General features: G+C 33.8%; 2 protein-coding genes and 1 non-coding gene across 13 annotated transcripts in view; 1 reads left to right on the forward strand and 2 right to left on the reverse strand.

The window, feature by feature from the left end:
- Positions 1-1,528: 1,528 nt before the first annotated feature.
- Positions 1,529-17,428, reverse strand: CEP44 (centrosomal protein 44). Of its 11 annotated transcripts, none has more exons than XM_036233605.1 (12): positions 17,204-17,313; positions 14,953-15,993; positions 10,825-10,962; positions 9,907-10,054; positions 8,574-8,720; positions 8,073-8,195; positions 6,617-6,787; positions 5,425-5,631; positions 4,641-4,716; positions 3,103-3,224; positions 2,811-2,848; positions 1,529-2,060 (listed from the first exon to the last, which is right to left on the reverse strand). In XM_036233605.1, the coding sequence occupies exons 3-12, from the start codon at positions 10,911-10,913 to the stop codon at positions 2,018-2,020; spliced, it is 1,164 nt and encodes a 387-aa protein (XP_036089498.1). In that variant the 5' UTR covers positions 10,914-10,962; positions 14,953-15,993; positions 17,204-17,313; the 3' UTR covers positions 1,529-2,017. The 11 variants fall into 11 exon arrangements, 10 of the variants coding, with proteins under 10 accessions (XP_036089498.1, XP_015975584.2, XP_015975581.2 ...); XM_016120098.2 differs by having other exon boundaries at positions 14,953-14,984; positions 17,204-17,299; XM_016120095.2 differs by lacking the exon at positions 17,204-17,313 and adding an exon at positions 17,070-17,182 and having other exon boundaries at positions 14,953-14,984.
- On the reverse strand, positions 7,019-7,118 carry LOC118612526. The gene has a single exon (XR_004955055.1). It is a non-coding gene; the product is annotated as a small nucleolar RNA U13 (small nucleolar RNA).
- The window catches only part of FBXO8 (F-box protein 8), a 36,815-nt gene continuing 35,095 nt past the window's right edge, over positions 17,179-18,898 (forward strand). Inside the window, exon 1 of the mRNA XM_016120103.2 lies at positions 17,179-18,036. The gene's annotated coding sequence lies outside the window, so the exon portion shown is untranslated. The remainder of the gene's footprint in view (positions 18,037-18,898) is intronic.

An 18,898-nucleotide genomic window follows, 5' to 3' on the forward strand; every position in this document is an offset into this window, starting at 1 on the left:
GTTAACTAAGGGTTTAATTATGTAGCTCCAAATAGTCTCTCCAGGACTTTCCTCCCGCTTTTTCAAAACCTTCAAGTTAATCAAAAGAGCTGGTTTATGGTTATAAGCTACTTACTAAATGCTTGAGAGAGAAAACTCAATGTCTTCTATAATTCCTTTAAAAAGTTAGAATAATTTGACTACCTCTTCAATAACCTCAACCAAGTCAAATTTGCTTTCTTTTTCCCAGATTATGTTGTCAAATCAGTAGTGAGAGTCTTTGTAAGTGTAAATGTATTACCATGAACTGATCTCATTGGTTCTGGTTTAAATTGTTAGATAAGACTATAACAAAATTTGGATTCCAAATTTCCACTTAATAATCTAAGACATCTTTTACTATATTTTCAAATGATACTTATAATTTAATATAATAAATTAGGAAATTAAAAATTTCCTAATTAGATGTTTCAAATCATCTAATTGGGTGTATATGGATACTATATAAAGAAAAAAGATAACAGTGAATGGCAACTATTATTGAAAAAATAAAAATTTTTAAAAAGAAAAAAAGAGAGGGAAGAGATGAAAAGTAGACTTATTTTTCTTCGGTCTTGCACAAGAAAACTTCAAAAATGTTTCTTTTTAAAGTAAATGAGTTGAATTTGGAATTGAATTTTTTTAAAAGGGAAAATATGATCCTATGTTTTATGGAAAATCACTTGTTTTAATAAAAGTTTTTGTGGCATATGAACCACAAGGTGGTGCTACAATTCCATGCTGGTACTAATATTTTTAGAAGTTAATTGATAGTCATTTTATTCTTTTATAATTCTAAACTCTTGATTTCTATAAATTTACTGTAATTGAAAACACAAAGCTAACTGAATTTGTTCTAGAAATATTTACTGAAACTCTACTAAATGCAAGACTGTATTTCATATTTTCATAATTTTCGAGTCTAAGGACTAAGCATAATTAGAATACTATAAATGCTTTAAGTTACTTCTGCTTAGAATTTTCGCTTAATGTTAATATTTCATGTGATAAATTTCAAATTATACATATATAATATAAACAGATGAATAAATAAATTATATCAGATTAACTAAATAATAAAAAAAAAAATACTTTCTTTTTTTTCCTCCCAAATAATGGAATCAACTTTCTTAATGACTACCCAGGATGATTATACATTTTTTTTATTATAAAGTTTAAAAAGATAACTTATTTAGTAATTTTAAATGATTTCATTTTTCTCTTGATTTAACTTTATCTAAGACTTTTTCTGTCTCCAGAAAAATATATTACTTCCCATCACTTAAAAAAAAAAATCACTGTGTATCTTGTAATAGTTGACGGCCACCATCTGTGTCTGTGCTTAAAATCTGGTCTTAAAATGTGTTACAGAATAGAGCACTAAAATACTCAACACATTTTTCACAGTGAACTTTCTGACCTGCTTCTAAATACCAAAGGAGAATCATACACTTACTTTCTCAATGTTAACTGAAAATGTGTTGCTGCTTTTTGACTAAGCATGAAATCATTGTGTTTTTGTTTTATTTTATTTTCAATGAGCATTCTTAACTTTTCATTACAACATATTCATCAGTACAGACGGCGTGATGGTATGTACAACGGCCTCCGGGGTACAATATGCAAGTCCCAGTTGGAGTATTTCCAACAGGATGTAAACTATGGTCCTGAAGCCTGTACTTTAGAAAACATATTACTTAGCACACTGCCAACAAATGTCAACACAAAAATACAGCGCTGGAATGACTTCACTCTGTAAAAGAAATGTACTGGCACATAAGCTTTCCTAAGAAAAGGAAAACAGAGTAAAGCAGTATAATTGTAGTGTAAAAATATTTAAGTATTTATTCAATATTGAATCAAAGAGCTCAGATACCAAATGGAATTAAAATTCTTAATAAAAAGATTGCAGTATATTGAAATTTATAGAAAATTCCTAAAATATACAACATGTACAGTAGCCAAAGTCCTAGAGAAGTTCACGTAGAAAATTCTGTAATTAGTGATTTGGACCTTTCAGTAACTCTGCAGTTTCTTCAAACCTGAAAAATAATAAATAAATAATAAATTAAGTATATAAATATCATAATGAGACATAGGATTTAAGTTGTTGAAATTATGCTTTTGAGCCTAAGATAAATATCAATATTTTTATTATTTATAGGTATAGTTACTGTTAATAAATTAAGTATACTATGGCCAGAGAGGAAGAATAAAAACTAGAGTCAATTAGGAGACTTTAATTTCTTGAAGTGTATGTTAGTTCAGTACTTCCCAAATTTCAAAAATATCATAGTTTTTTATAGTAGGCTGCATAATAATTTAAATGCAATTCCATAGTTCCTTTCCACTGCTCTCTAGATATAAACTATCATTTTTTGTATAATCTTATCAACAACTTTCTGAAAAAGATTAGCAATACTTTCGCCATGCTTAAAATGTCTCCAAAACCATCCACCCACATATATTATTTAATATTTTAGTAAATCAGTTATCAAAAAGAGATAACACTCTTGGTTAACTATCAACCAAAAATATCTCTGCCCTCTTTAATCTGTAATTAATTCCATTAACAATGTTTTACATCGCTTGCTGGAAACCAAAACAGTGACTCATCTCACAAACACATAACTATAGGTGGATTTATTATCCACTTGAGTCCTGAAGGAAATTCCACACCTGATTGAGAGACCTTTAAGGTTTGAAACACATATGCACATTCTATATATACTGTAACCCAATACAATTCCCTATAGAGAAATGAATTTCTGTTGCCCCTTTCTGTTACTTACATTTTTTTCATCCTTTCCATTTTCTGGATTGTTGTTTCCTTTAATTTAAAAAGCAACAAATTTAGGCGATTTCTCAAAGGAAACCATCATCAAAGATGGACTTTGAACATATAAAACATAGTCTAGAACATTGTATTAGGTACTGTTTACTTATCAAAAGAATTTTTATGAGAGATTAAGACTTGCACAGTTTCACTCTTCTTGCCAATGACCTCTACAACTAAATCTAATGCTTGCTTGTTCTCCTGACCTTAGAAAGGATATTGCCTAGGCAGTTGCCAGTTTTTCTTACCTCTGAAATATCTTTCAAACCACAGTAATGAATAGTTGAGGTCCTAGGGGTTGAATCTGCTAACAATGTACTATACCCAGGGGACAGAGGAATACTTGCTTCTTTCTCTTTGCTTTTTCTGTCTGTGGAGAAATAAATTTTTAGGTTATCTTTTCTTTTCACAGTAGAGTTAAATATCTAAACATTTTATGCATATATTAAAGAAAACAAACAATATTCTAATACAAAATGACTACTAGTATAGATATGGGTGAGTTTTTAATATTCTTCTAAGATAATAACCTATATATAAAGATGGATGTTAAAACTGGCCAATAATAATTATAAAAGGCAAAACTATCTTTATCATGATAGCAATTAATTAGTCAAGTTATTAATTTATTTCAAAATATTTTAAATATTTTAAATATAAGCTACTGACTCATGTATACACTTTTCTTAAAATGCTGGCAACTAATACTAAAACTATATAAACTTTTTAAAAATCAAGAAACAGTCTATCCTGAGTTGATGTGTGTAGAAAAAATAATGGTTAACATTCAAGGTTCCTAGATTTCCTAAATAATTGAACAACTTTCCACTTCCGGTATCATTTATTCAACAAAATGACGGCAAATCTTTCCTACAACTAAATTAATTACAGAATATCACAGATAAGACATGTTCCTGTCAAATCAATCAACAGGCTTGGGGACCATCTGGCTGCAAAAACAAGGCCCAGGGAAAAAAAAAATCAGACAATCATTTAAACTGGTTTACATAAAGACAGTTTTATTATAATCCTACACAGACAACCTCAATTAGGGAACAAAGTATTACCACATGAGGACTGAAACAACTAGAAACTTTTACTTTCATCTCTCATAGAGCCAGTCTCTTTTGTCTACTTCTCTTGCCTATTTGCTCCATTCCTCTGCTTACTCACACCACGAACTTGGACAAAATGGCCAGCCCAGCCCAAGCTCAACATCCTTTGACTGACTTATGCTTGGTGTCCTAATTCTGAATTCACAAGGAAGACAAAATGATTCGACTTGATACCTTTCGTATTGCTATTCTCTGGATTAAGTGTCTACTCTTGATCTAATTGTCTGAGCTCATGGATCAAGATTACATGGAACAACTTTGAAGACTAGCCATATCTAGCTCTTTGAGCAGGCCGTCAGCTGTTTACAGGTTACTGACAAATACACTTTCTTCTCTTACATCTATTATTTACATACGTGAAAGCTACTCTTTAAGTTTAAATTAGAAACTTTGGAGGTCTATTTTTATTATTCTACAACACTTAGCAATTCAAAGGGTAAAACATCTCTAAAAGTTTGCAATTTTGTTCACTCAGCCACTATGTCCTGTTAGATATGTAAGCTGGCTTCTTTAGCGATCCTCGGCTTCAGCAGTCTGTAGATTCAACATTTTCTTTGTTCCTAGGAGCTTTGCAGTTTCTAAAATATAGGCTTAGGATTACCAAATACCCATAAAAATCATTTTTCTAAACTCCTAATGATACCACCAATATTAATACTACAAGAACTTACCAGGTTTTAGAATATCGATGTCACTACTAGAAGCATAGTCTTCATTCATTTCATTCAACTCTACATATTCATCATTCTAGAGTAATATAATTTAGTATTTAGAATGAAAAGAAAAATGTTCTCATTTTATAGTCTTACTGCTAAGCATGAAATATAAAGACAACATGATGTTTGAATATTTTTAAGTATTTTATATGGAAAGCAATAAATATCCCTGCATATAAGAAATTATCTTTTAAATGTAGAATCTGATAGCAACCTTCTTGAATCTACTAACTTTACTTTTTAGGAAGAAAAGATACAGTAGGACCAGAAATTGAAATCCTGAGTAAAGACACAAACTTCTCATTAACTGTCTCTATAAAATGCACAATTTAATTGAAGTAAATGAGAACAGGTAATTCTAATTTTAATTTTTTCTTTCCTGCCAATTTTTTCTTCAGTCTGTAAAACACATCATTTTTACTACTAGAGGATATAAAATAATTTCAAGCTTTACATAAACAAAATCAAATGTTATTTTCCCTCATTTTAAATACCTGAAGTATTAACAGCTCTAAAAGCTCAATTTATTCAAAACTGAATGGTCAGATTATCTTATTTGATGAGGAGAGAAATAATAGCTACAAGAGCAGCAGAACAGGCTGCATCATTCCCACTAAACATTTTCCCATTACCTAAATATTCTCTTATTTAGCATTTCCAAAAAACATATACACACAACAATGATAGAAACTTCACTATATCTGAGGTATCCTATAAATGTTAAGGGAAAAAAAAATACCTTTTTGGACAAAAGCAATTCTGTTTCAAGAAGAGTGACACGACTTAGAAGATTAGTCCAGGATTTTTCATTTACCATCACTTTTCCTTTCATTTTTTCTTCCAAAGAGTCTAATCTACTCTCTATCTGAGTCAGTTTCTTGAGCTTTTCTTGACATTCGGCAAGCATAGTCTGTAGTATGGTAATCTCAAGATTAACTTTCATATCCTAAAATGATTAGAAAGATAAAAAAATAATATTACACAAACTGAAATTCCTTTAAAAGCCAAGTAATCCCATTTCCATTGTGTTATTTCAACAGTTACAAGAGGCAGTACAGCATGACAAAGAGGTAGACCGCTTAGATGGACACACATATAAGCTCATCTCAGATGTATGACCTTGATGCCCCAATTTTCTTGTTTAAAAAAGAACAGTACCTACTTCATATGGTTCTTGTGAAGATTAAATAAATTAATCTGCATACGACTCTTAGAACAACACTAGGTAGGGTAGTACAATAAGTGTCACTAATTGCTTCTTGTAACAACACCTAGCCCAAAGCTAAGAGGAAATGACCAAGAAATGACAGTGCATTGAAACTGTTCAGTTTGCTATAAACAGGAAATAAGCCTAATGGCCATCTGGTAGTTTTTATACATGCCAACTGTATACTAAGACATACAGCAGTCACAAGACACAGAGGAAAGAAAAGTGAACTTTAGGAGAAGCAGTAAAGGTTAGACAATATAACAGGGTCTGTGGCAATAAAGGAACAGAAAAGTTACTCTAAGAGAGGAGGGAAAAAAACAGCAAGAGCCCAAAAAGGAACAGGGAAAAGCAGCAGGGTACCAATTTTTCCATTCATCGATACAGAGAACAGATGATAGGAACCTTCTCTGTACAAAGTAGTACCTCACTGTCTCACTAAACCGTAAATTCCCGTAACATCTAGCATTACTCAGAGCTACTCAGAGCATCTACCCCAGTAGCCGGAACGTAAGCAGCAAATAATATCTGCTGAACTATGTTCAGCAAGACTTACTGATTCTTAAGTAATGGTAATAATGGTAATGTGTCATGATTCATAATTCCCAATCTAGAGATATTCTAAAGTTTATGTGCTTTAAATATGTGCTAAAAAAATATGCTTTAGATATATACATCAAAGTAAGAAACGTCAGCATCTGTCAAAGAAGAATAACATTCTTACTTGTTGCTCAGACTTGATTTCAGGGACCTTTTCTTCATGAATCTTTATTTCAGTATCCTTTAAGTCACACACATCAAATGCTTCATTAACGTCTGTTACTGTACTTAACGTATCTTCAGGAATGTTCGCACCATCTTCATTATACAGGTGACGGATCACTAGAGCTTTCTTCTGCATAGACAAAAATATGTCAGAGTTGCTTCACATAATTATTTCCTCACATAACTATTTGAAACACACACATAGTATTTTTGCAAAAGAACATCCTATGTTCCCTTTAAGATTTACGAAAGTTTAAATTACCACATACAATGTATATATTAAACATTATTAATTAAGCTATTAATATTATTATTTTAGGTGGATGATAAAATTTGTGGTTTTGATTTTTTTCACTCTTCATGTCAGATACGCAATGTGCTGATGTCATAACAAGGTTTGAGGGAGGCACATCTCAACAAGAGCGCGAACTTAATTATCGCACTTAAGAATGAAAAAGGATTGAATTAAGATTTTTTAAAGCACTCTTATATATTAGAAAAATATTGAAATAGCTCTTCAATTATGTCTGGGATTTGTTTCAAATTGTTTCTGATTTGGGAGGAAAGATGTTGGGAAAAGTAGTTATAATAAAGATGAAACAAGATTAGCAAAATGTTGACAAATTGCTGAAACAGAATGAGTACTTTTATAAATATTTGAAATGTTCCATAATACAAAGTTACTTAAACAAGTTACCATATAATTCACATATAAATAATCAGGAAATTGCTCTGTAAATAGGACTCGTGACAATTTTTTTTTCTATTCAATGAACCACGAAATATCAGACCTTCAGCTACCAACTCAAACTGAATAATGGCAAAGGGAAGTCCTGAAAGTAAGGCATTGGGCCCAACTGTGCATTCCCACAGGACTCATTTAGCCACGGGTACCTGAAGCAGTTAAGGGAAGAGAAGTTACCTGTTGACAAAGACAAAATATTCAAAACACTAACCCAAACCAGATTATAGGTTTAGGAACTATATTAAGCATTGTTTACTTCACACTCCTGAAATATGAACACAGGTAAGTGAATCATCATAACCTATAACTAATAGTATGTTCTTCACATGTTCCCATGTTTTAGGAAGACCAGATATATAATTAAGAGTAAATGTTCTTGACCACATAATATAACCTTCCTAAATCATTGCTCTTCTATCTGGGAAACTAGGCAGAAACAGGAATTAGAGATATAAAGAGAAAGCTTATTCAATTCTACGTTTCTACCTTCTTATAACTTTAGGAACGTTCCCCAGATAACATATGATATGCATTGTTAAAAATTCTTATAGTGTAATATCCGACTAGACTGTTTCACCAGTTGCTAGTTAGAAAATTGAACCTTGTACATTGGATTAATTAGGTAGGTGACTCTTAATACTATGACACACTTTCTTTGTTATTTTTCTACCTTTCCTGAAGTCATAAACCTGCCAGTGATATCAATGCCAACAGGTTCTATAGATGTCTTCTCAATGCTTGAAGAAGTTTCTGACTTAACAGAACTGATTTTCTTTCTCTGTTGTGATGGAATCTAAAAAAAAAAAAAGTATTAAGATGTAAAAAGTTCTGTGTGACAGCATGATGTATATTTAAATTCTATTATCATTTAAATTTTCATATGAAATATGACTGCCAAATAATGAGAGTTAAGGAAACTATATGTCTTTTGAAAACTAAGAAGTGATAAAAATGTACTGTTTGAACTGTTAGTTTAGGACTCATAGCTCCAAGTCCAATGTTTGAAAATAAGTGACTAGTATTTAAAGCAAACATCAGGTATTATAAAGTTACCCAAACCTGAGAATAATGCAGTAATCGTATCATGTATTAATTTGCTGTCTAAGGTATTAATTTTATACATTAAAATACTGGACACTTAGCATAAGTTAAACTCTATTAAGAAAATTACCTTGTCAAGACTACTCAACTCCTTGTGCTTTTTCATCACACAGTTTAAAATATCACAAACAATTTGGATTTTCCACTCTGCAAATCCACATTGAAGAAACTGCTTTTTTGTCAAGATTGGTTTATAATTAAATTGATCACGAAGAAGCTGTAAAGAGGGAACAGGTCAACATAAAATTGGGAGCAATTTCTTTTGAATATCCAACATAATAAATGGCCACCTGGTCAAGAATGTAATGCCATTTTTGAGAGGAGAAGGAGGACCAAGCCACAAAATAAAGAGTACTAAAGAGATTTGTAGGGATGGTGTGTGAGTCATGACCAGGTAGGAGAGGCATCCAGATAGAAAACAGGTGGCTAGGGATGCACCAGAGAATAAATAGATGGCTGTCCGGAGAGATGACAAAACCTAGCCAATGATCAAAAAGTTCAGATATCCTCATAGGTACTAGACATACTCCTTAGTTCACATAGAATAAAAAATACCATACAGACGTCAGAAAACCATAATTCTATCTGTTCATAATTCTTCTACTACACGATTTTTTAGATAACTCAGTAGGCCTCTGAGTTTCATTTTTCATTTGTAAAATGAGAGAAATAGACTAGACCAGTAATTTTTAAAACCTACTCTGGAACCCTAGGAGTTCTTAGAAGTATGTCTTAGGCTTCCGCAGGCAGAGAAAAGGAAGATTAAACAGAGAATCTACACGTAAAAGCTCCCATTTCATCAGATGCAACTTTCTCCTTAAAAAAAGAAAAATATTTGATTTGATAAATGGGTTTTATTATTTTTTAAAAAGTTTAAGAAAACTATAGGACTTGAGCAAAAATTAATAAGAAATCAAATATGAAATTAAGTTTAAAAATCAAATCAAATATGAAATTAAGTTCAGTATACACGTGTAAATTCTCAGGTACGTGTAAGACAAGGCCCCAGACCACAAGGCACATAAAATCTCCATTAAGGCCGTAGTTCCTTCTTACAAACAACTCTAAATTATAATTCTATGAACCACACACTTTACTCAATAAAACCATATTTCCCTCTAAGTTCCACTAGCATACCAAATTTTACTAAAACTTGATATAAAAGGAGCAAATGATAACCAAAGACAAATGTTTACCAGTTGTCATATTTAATGGAGTATAAAACATAAAGCAAACTTGAATCATATCTTGATTGTAATGGGAACTGCATTTAAGTGAGATAAATGCATATGAAAATACTGTCATCTATACATGCCGCATATATTTAAGGAGTCATAAAAACAATCTTAAAAAACCATCGATGACTTCTAAAACAATTATTGGTTTCATAAACTCAACATTACCTTATAGACAGTATCTATAAAGCGCAAGTCATTCTTTGCTATGAGCTCTATATTGGATTCCACCAGAAGTTCTGCTACATAAGGTGAATATGAAGTCAGGGAATAGCTGATGATGGGCAAAGATGCTGCTGTATCTCCCTTTACCAAGCTGTTGGGAAAAAAAGAAAGATTTTAATGAGCATAATTCCATAAACTTGGATACTCAGGTAAATATAAGAATTGTTATCAATAATTTGCAACAAAACTAGAGCCATAATAATCAAGTAATGCACAAGACCCTTTAGATTTCCATTCCTTACTCTAAACCAGTCTAGCAAAATTACTATAGTTTAGCCTTATTCAATCTAATTCCTTTTCTAATAAAACAAATGTATCCTCTTACAGTGCTCAAGCACACTTTATGCTTTCGGAAACAGTTGTTATCTCATTTGTCTTTTACCACAAACCTGCAAAGGCAAAAAATTATGAATTCTAAGTTACAGATGAGGAAAACAGGGCTGGAAAAGGCATGGTGTCAGTTATCATGAGAAATCTATTAACTATTACTATTTATTGTCTTTCAAATCAAAGAGAAATATCACCCAACTGAATGTGAGAGGGTGGTATATTATATAACTAATCCAATTCATTATATTTCTACGAGTTTAAAAGTTGTACAGAGACCATACTTTATAATGACGTATACTGTGCTGCTACTTCTAAAAGGTGTTTAAAATCTCTTGAGTTGGACTGTTTTCATTAATTCATACTTAAAACAAACTCCTGTAATTCTAATATCCTGCTTTCTAAAATATTTTAGTCATTTCAAGGAAAATTTTAAAAGCACCCACATAAAATCTCCAAATACTTTCACCATGTCAACTATTATCTCAAATCATTATCAAAAAGAATACAAATAAGTATGATACTACAGCATACCCTATACAATCCACCTCTTGAGGATAATTTAGTGAGCGAAGAACTTGTTCTAGGTTCCGTAAGCTTCTCTTTAAGTCACCTGTTGCCATTATTTAACATTACATTCAGTTCCAGCTTTTGCAATAATCTGATTTTCACCTAAAAGTAAAAATCCAAAAAAATCTGGTTAAGTCTGTGACTATCTGAAGCTTCTCTATTCTATTTTGTTCCTATTTCCTATAGGCATTTACCATATTTATCTTCTTATTTTTCCTATTGGTCTAGTAATATCTAGTAACATTTGAGAAGATCCATCAACCTGAAATAATCTCATCCATGATTATTTTAGATGCTTATAAAGGCTATATAATAAAATCAGTAAAAAACGAAGACAAATGTAATACAGATTTAGCCATTATACCCAGGGCTCTGACCTCACACAGTTGCCAATCAGGTCCTTTGCTTAAAAATAAAAATAGATGAATTAAAATATATATATTCAGGGTTTAGCTGGTAAAATACAGCAGATTAAATGCATGTTATCTTCATTTCCCTTTTTTAGGCATCGCTAAATGAAAGTAAATGATTAAAAGCCACATATGCTCACCAGGGCAAACAGAACTAGAGGGGATTTTATATGACAGAAGAGGTATTAACAAAATTTTGGAAGATGGAGAGCAGATGGATGAGTGATAACCAATCCTGCAAAGCAGACACAGGCCAATCCCAGCTGCCTGTTCAGAAGGAAACCAACAACAGCAAAATAAGTTCAGAAATGAGGGGCCCCTTAGGGTTCTGGGAGGCTGAGGGGTAAGACCAGAGGGATTAAAATAAGGATGATTATGTGAAAGTACATATAAGGAGCTGCTAAACCCTAGATTTCTACTTTCGCTCCCCATTCTCAGATATAACTAAGCTGCGAAACTATCTCTCTTCTTCTCTGGGTTTAACAATGAGTTTTTAGATAATATCAGAGCATAATCCATGAATTAAAAAAATTGATGTTGTACTTCATTAAAATTAAAAACTTTGTTCCACAAAAGACACTGTTAAGAGAATAAAAAGACAGAGAAAGAATATTTAAATTCTCTACTGAATGAATAAGAGACTTGTTTCCAAAATACATAAGGAACTCTTAAAGAGTAAGAAACAAACCACCCAATTAAAAAATGGGCAGAACATCTCAACATATATCTCACCAAAGTATATCGGTGGTAAATAAACATATAAGAGAAGATGCTCTACATCAAGTATCATTAGGTAATGGTACATTAAAAAAAAAAAAAAACGATACCACTACACACCTATTATAATGGCTAGAATCCAAAAAACTGATAATACTAAATGCTTATGAGGATTTGGAGCAACAGGAACTCTCATTTATTGCTGGTAGGAATGCAAATGGTATATCCATTTTGGAAGACAGTTAGTTAGGCAGAGGTGAAATAATTCTGTGTAATACTGTAATGGTAGGCACATGACATTATGCATTTGTCAAATTTAAAAACTGTACAGCACAAAAAGTTTATGCAAAATTTTAAAAAGCCATTTAGGAAGCTGGGAAATCCCAGGAAGAAATGCAGAGTGTGATGAGAGAATCTAACTGCACTAGTAATATATGAAACAACTTCACAGAAGGGGAAGAGTGAAAAAGGTGCTAAGTAACTTTAGAAATCAGTGGATCCTGTGAGACGAAAGGCAAAATAACTGCACGTAAACACAGTTCTCTAGTTGTTTGCCATATGTGTCTGAGTAACGTAAACAGATGGCTAAATAATAGGATCCAGGTTTCTCACTGCTGGAGTGGGGATTTACAGATAAGTAAGGGGAGGAGACTAGAATGAGTCATGCCTGACAGATCAGATTTAGAGACATCAGTATGAATTCTTGGTTAGCTTAATACAGATCGTTTCATATTGAAATATTTATAGATGTGTATGTAGACAGCTTAGTATACACTATGTATTTCCTTTCTCTGCCAGCTGAAAATGACTAAAAGCAATGGCACTCCAGTAGCAAAGAGCACACCTGGCATCCAGGTCTCGGTGTGTAATTCTATTCTCCAATAAAAGGAACTAGGGCTCCCTGGAGAAATGGCCAAATTTATGACTGGGCAGGAAATATACAAGATGGACTTGAATCATTATGTAGTTCCAGAAAGTAAGAAAGTACACATAAAACAAACAAACCGATCCTATATTGATGGGGAGATATCAAAAGGGCACCTGGGGCCAAACGATGCTCTACGCAGTCAAAGTTAAAACAATCTGAACGACAAAATTCATTGAACAGTATTAAATTATAATCCAAAACATAAAACAAAAAAATCAGTATAATTCAATATGTTAAAAAAGGATAAAAGTCTTATAGTCATTTCAGTACATGCAGGCAGGCTTATCTTGTCATCATTTCTATCCAACATTGCACTAGGGGTGGTAGACAGTACAAAAAATGCAAGAGAAAGAAATATAAGAAATAAAGATTAAAAAGGAATAAATAAAAATGCTATTATTCATAAAATTGTATATGGGAAAATCCAAAAGAAATAAGTGAATTTAGAAGGGTTGCTGGATAGAGGGCCAATATACAAAAATCAATTGTTTTTCTCTGTATTCCCCAATTAGAAAATGTTTAAAAAATTATATATGTATAACTAATTCACTATGGCCTCAATAAATATCATAAATATGTAAATAAATCTAGAAAAGATGTATAAGACCTCAAAACAAAAACAAAACAAAATACATAAAACTTTATTATGTTAAAGGAGATCTAAATGGAAGAGGTATATATACCTTGATCCAGGACTGGAAGACTCAATATTTATCCATAGATTCAATGCATTCCTTTCTCCCCACCCACCTCCCCGCACCCCCCCCCCCCCCAAAAAAAAATCCCTGCACTTTTTCTTAGGTGGAAATTAACAAGTTGAGTCTAAAATTTATATAGAAATCCAAAAGATAAAAAATAACTAACAAGATCAAAATTGGAGAGTTTAACTACTGGATATCAAGACTCATAAAATTAAATTTGGAATTAGTGAAAAGATGTACAAATAGAAAAATTGAACAGAATAGAGTTCAGAAACAGACCATGCAAATACTGACACTAGATTTATGACAAAGTTGATGCTGAGTAGCCCTGGAGAAAGGTTGATCTTTTTCCATAAATGGTACTGTGTCAACTGGATATCCAGATGGAACAAATAAATCTTGAACCCCTAATGAAAAAGATACCTCACATCCTTTGCAAAATTAATCCCAGATTTGTTAAAGATCTAAATGCAAAATGTAAGACAACCAGGTTTTCTGGAGAATAACATTCTCTTCAGAAGAGAATAATCTTTATGAGTTTCAGGTACAGAAAGATTTCTTGTGACTAATAAAATTAAACACATTAAAATTAGTAACTTCTGTTCATCAAAAGACACCTTTAAGAGAACGGAAAAATAAGCAAAATGATGCTGTAAATATATAGAACCAACAAAAAGATTCACATCTAAAGTATGTAAATGAATTCCTACAAAGTAATAAGAAAAAGACAACTAAATAGAAAAATGGGAAAGAGACCTGAACAGGAACTTTAGAGACAAGTAAACATGTGAAAACCCTCAATCTCATTAATTATTAAGAAATTACAAAGTAAATGGAAAATGTGAGGCTATAAAAGATCTGAAACAATGCTATGAAAGAGTAAATTAGTACAATTACTTTGGCAAATTTATTGGTAGTATCTATGAAAGCTGACATACATAGGGCCTGAGATAGGAATATAATTTCAAAGAATATACATAACGAAATATGTGTATATATGTTTGTGTACCGAAAGACATAAAAAATACTTGAGATTTTAAATAAAATGATAAATTTTTTTAAATCCCAAAGAAAATACCATGGATTATATTTTTAAATGACTCTTTTTATTGTATGGGGTAAGGCTTTCATTAGGTTCTCAAAAAAGGTTATTCCCTGAGGAGGTTCATGAAATAAATAAATAGATAAAGAATTAAGAACCTGTGCAAGAAAGAGAAAAAGAGTTCTAAACTATGTCTAGTCAACCAGTAAGGCAAAGTTCAATAACATATTTAAAAATATCTATTTGTAACTGTCCATGGATACTTCATAAAAGAAAAATAATATATGACAATACCTTGGGTAATGAATCCTTTGGAAATGAAGCTCCTTTAAAATGAAATCATTGACATTAAAAACAAAACAGAACAATTCATAAATTAGGTGAAGCAGAGTCAGTATAATCTTTACCCTCTAGTCAACTTTCCAGCAATTTCCCACAATACAAATCCTCTCCTTACACATCTTCTCTGTATCTGTATGTAACTAGAGGTAATAAGGCTAGCAATTTGAAAAATCCTAAATTTACTAAGCTTTCTAGTTTAAGCCCCTTGACACCCAATTCTGTACCCTTACCCCATCTTTGGGAAAAGGCTATCTTCCTCTTCCAAGTCTCCTCTCCTTTATCAACATAGTAAAGAGCTGGGTACTTTTTTTTACACACTCACGCAGCATGGATTTTAGTATTTTTCAGCCTATCAATTACTTCAACTCGACATACAGTTTTAGGCAGAGGGAATTTAGGCACTGGGAAATAGGAAATAACTAGAAAAAAAGGAAGTAATCCTAAAATTACGTTTTGCAAAATGCTATCCATTATTTAACATCATTTAGAATGACTAAGGGATAGATGGACATATGGAAGCAGTAAGAGAAATGACTTCCCATGACCAGTCTTTACTTTACTGGGAAAGATAAAGTAGGAACTCGTCTGGCCATAACTGTTAAAAATATATATTCTTAAGTATTGTCATTGGCCAGTATAGTAGGTCTAAGCTTATTTATAGTTCTGGACTCATCTATCTTAACACAATTCTTCAAGGGCACCTTTTCCCCCTAAGATATTCTATAACTTTCATATAAATTGTATCTCTTCCCACAGACTTCCTTTAATCCTTCTAGTTGTATATTCCATCTTTCTAGGACATGTAATCTTGTTTTATTTACGATATCGTTCCATCTTTCCTTTCTCTAAAGTCCTGGAACATACATCAATGTCTCATATTATTCTACCTCTGGTAATGGAATTTCTGACAACAAAGTATATTCCTGGAACACATCCTCTTCAGGACCAGCAGAATAAATATTTTGAAGAGTAATATACAAGTACAGCTTGGATCTGTAGGTGAAGGAGATAAGTAATAAAACAGGATAGACAAATAAAGGGATTAAAAAATGTAAGTATTATAGAAAAAACTTATAACTACTGTTCTACATTTTCATGAAAGGCTTTACTAAGTCTATTATAAAATTGAAAAACACTATAATTTATATATTAAAAGAAGCCAATCTATGGCATATGCACATTTTAACAGATGAAAAACAACTTATTACATTAAAAAAATCTAACATCTTCACTTTATAAACTCTTATCAAAGAAAATTAAAAGGAGACATTACTCAGCTTGTAGAATAGATTTAACCATAAAAATGGTCTCAATACTGCTTCCTCTAGAGAGCTCTCTCTACGAGTCAGATCTGCTCAACTGAATTCAGTATGCAACACATCGTGAAAACGATATACAACAGCAGTTTAAGATTTTTAATCTAGCTCAATTTCATTGCTGTTAGAGGTTATTAAATGATGCCTCCCAAAGGAATGCCACTGAACTCAGTGATTTTTGTTCAGAATGAAGTAACCACATTGCAACGATTATGATCAATGACTAAGAGTTTGTGACAAGACTTATAACTCTATCTATTATCCAAAAATTGTGTTTATTAAAAATAAAGAGAGTAGCGGTAAGGAAAAATTAGGTTTATGAAACTTCTCGCTACAGATATTTGGGAAGTACTGCTCTAAGAGATAGGGAGAAAGGTCTGGGAAAGGAAAAGAATCGATAAAATTGGGAAAAAACAAAGGGAGTAAGGGCTAAGTATAGAGTTCAGTAGGACTGCTGTGTTCACATATAAAAACTGTTACAAGATTTGTAGATAATTTTGGAAAGATTCTTACATAGCCATAATTCCGGAGCCAAAATGTCGATTGATTTTTTTTTTTTCCATAGGGAAAAATCAATAGTCTTCTAGGTAAGTGGAGAAATACTGCACCAGGGAAATGCGAGCAAGAAAACATTCACTTTCATCTCTTCCTTCTAGTCAATATTTCCAAGGAGCCAGATCGTTTCACACAGATCAGAGGATGCAACAGGAGGAAATCAGCCAGTCTAGAACTAACTACCCAACCACAAATCACCTTATCTCAGAGGATGAACTTCCACCATTCTTCCTACATCGTTGTCACAAATGGATGTACAAGTTGGGTATACCGGCAAGCCATATCTAGGGCTCCCCTCCCTCCGCTTGATTTAAAAGGATGAAAAGGCAGACCTGGTCATTCGCTCCCGCCCTGGGCCTCGGCAAGGGCAGCGGAGAGAGGAGATTCCAGCCCAGTCTAACGTGCAGCCTCGCCAGCTCCCCGGGCTCACCCAGCAGCCGCCGAGCAAAGCAGCGGGCTCCGAAGGCCTCTGGCCCCGCACAACGGGGAGCGGGGGAGGTAGCATAAGCAACCAGAGAGAGCCACGGGCACCTGGCCTCCAGCAGCGAGTCCCTGCGGCCCGACGCCTGCGCCGGATTCTCGCGCCGACCGTTTGTATCTGGAACCGCGGGTGGAAGCCCGCCACGCACCGCGGCGAGACCTTCAAAGCCGCCGGCTCCCCGCAGCTCCGCGATTCCTCGCGGCAGATTCCACACCGCGTGCATCCGGACCCCGAGGAGACTGACTCCGCTGAGAGCCTTCTGCAAGACCAGGCCGATTCCAAGCTGCAGATTAGAAGTCTGCCTAGTTTTGATGCTCAGAGTGTCTACGGGCGAAGCGAGAAACAGGAAATCTATGGCGAATCGTCAACAACGGGGATAAAAATGCTTTTTCTTTAAGGCTCAGACACCCTAACGTCACTTCCGGCAACAATAGGAAACGTCAAAACTCGGACAGTCGGCAGCCCTGGCTGCTGCAGCTTGAGGTGCGCTGAGTTCGTGGGGGTTCAGTGCTGTTTCTGGGCTTATCGCCGCCGTCACCTCCACTGGCGTGAACAAGTCAAGTTTGAACCGACTTCTCCATGGCCTGGGCAGCAGTTCCCGGCTGAGCCATTTTCTTTTTGGCGAAAAGCCCCCGTCCAGAGGCCGATTCGTCGCGGCGGCGGTGGGGATCGCAGGTCGTTCAGGTACAGGCGTCTGCCTAGATATTTCAGAGCTCTTGCCTCTTTTCCCTGTACACTCCTACTTTTCTACTCGGAAATATAGACAGCAGTGCTTGCCAGTTGGCAGAAACTTACCAGCCAGCAAGACTTTGGGGCCAATGACAGTGCAAAGCATCCTGAGTGACAGCGATGATGGCTTATTAAAATGGGGTATCGGTGTCAAGAGGCGGGAGCAGGTGTGTTCCTTGTGTTTCTAGGCCATTGGGGTAAGGGTCAGCTTGGGACCCCACGTAGTGACCCACCTTCATTCGGGAGGTGGGGGTGGGGAAGTACGAGAAACGGCAATGATTGCTCAAAGCCCAACTGTTGCTCTTCAAGTAAAGTAGTGTTTGGTTTTTCTTTTCTTTTCTTTTTTTTGTGCGTAGGCACAGTTTTCAGTTCTTTACATACTTTTCAGTAATATGAATGTAAGCACATACTGTTAAGGTCACAATGGATTGTCAGTTGCTTCAGTCGTCAAACTTTGGTTATAAATTTGGCAAATTCTTAATTTGTCCTCTCTTCTTTGTTTCTCTGTGACTGGGCTCCAGTTTTTCACATGGTGGGTACTCAGTTAAATATTATCAATTGGATAAAATTTAATCCTAATCCTCAGTCATTTAAATTTTGTTTTATTTTTAGGTTCTTTGTATATTTAGCATTTATTAACTTACTAAATACATAATTTGATTCCACTTGTTTTGTTACGTGAAATATTTATTTTCAAGGATCCTAGGTTTCTTTACAAATAATGAACTTTATTGCTGCATAGCGAAGCCAATTTCAGCTTTTCTTCTTTTAATGTTTGGAGTTTGGTAACCATATTTCTGAGGTAGAAGGATTCCCG

This window comes from Rousettus aegyptiacus, unplaced genomic scaffold (genome assembly GCF_014176215.1).
Source record: "Rousettus aegyptiacus isolate mRouAeg1 unplaced genomic scaffold, mRouAeg1.p scaffold_m13_p_16, whole genome shotgun sequence".
NCBI classification, from domain to species: Eukaryota; Metazoa; Chordata; class Mammalia; order Chiroptera; family Pteropodidae; genus Rousettus; species Rousettus aegyptiacus.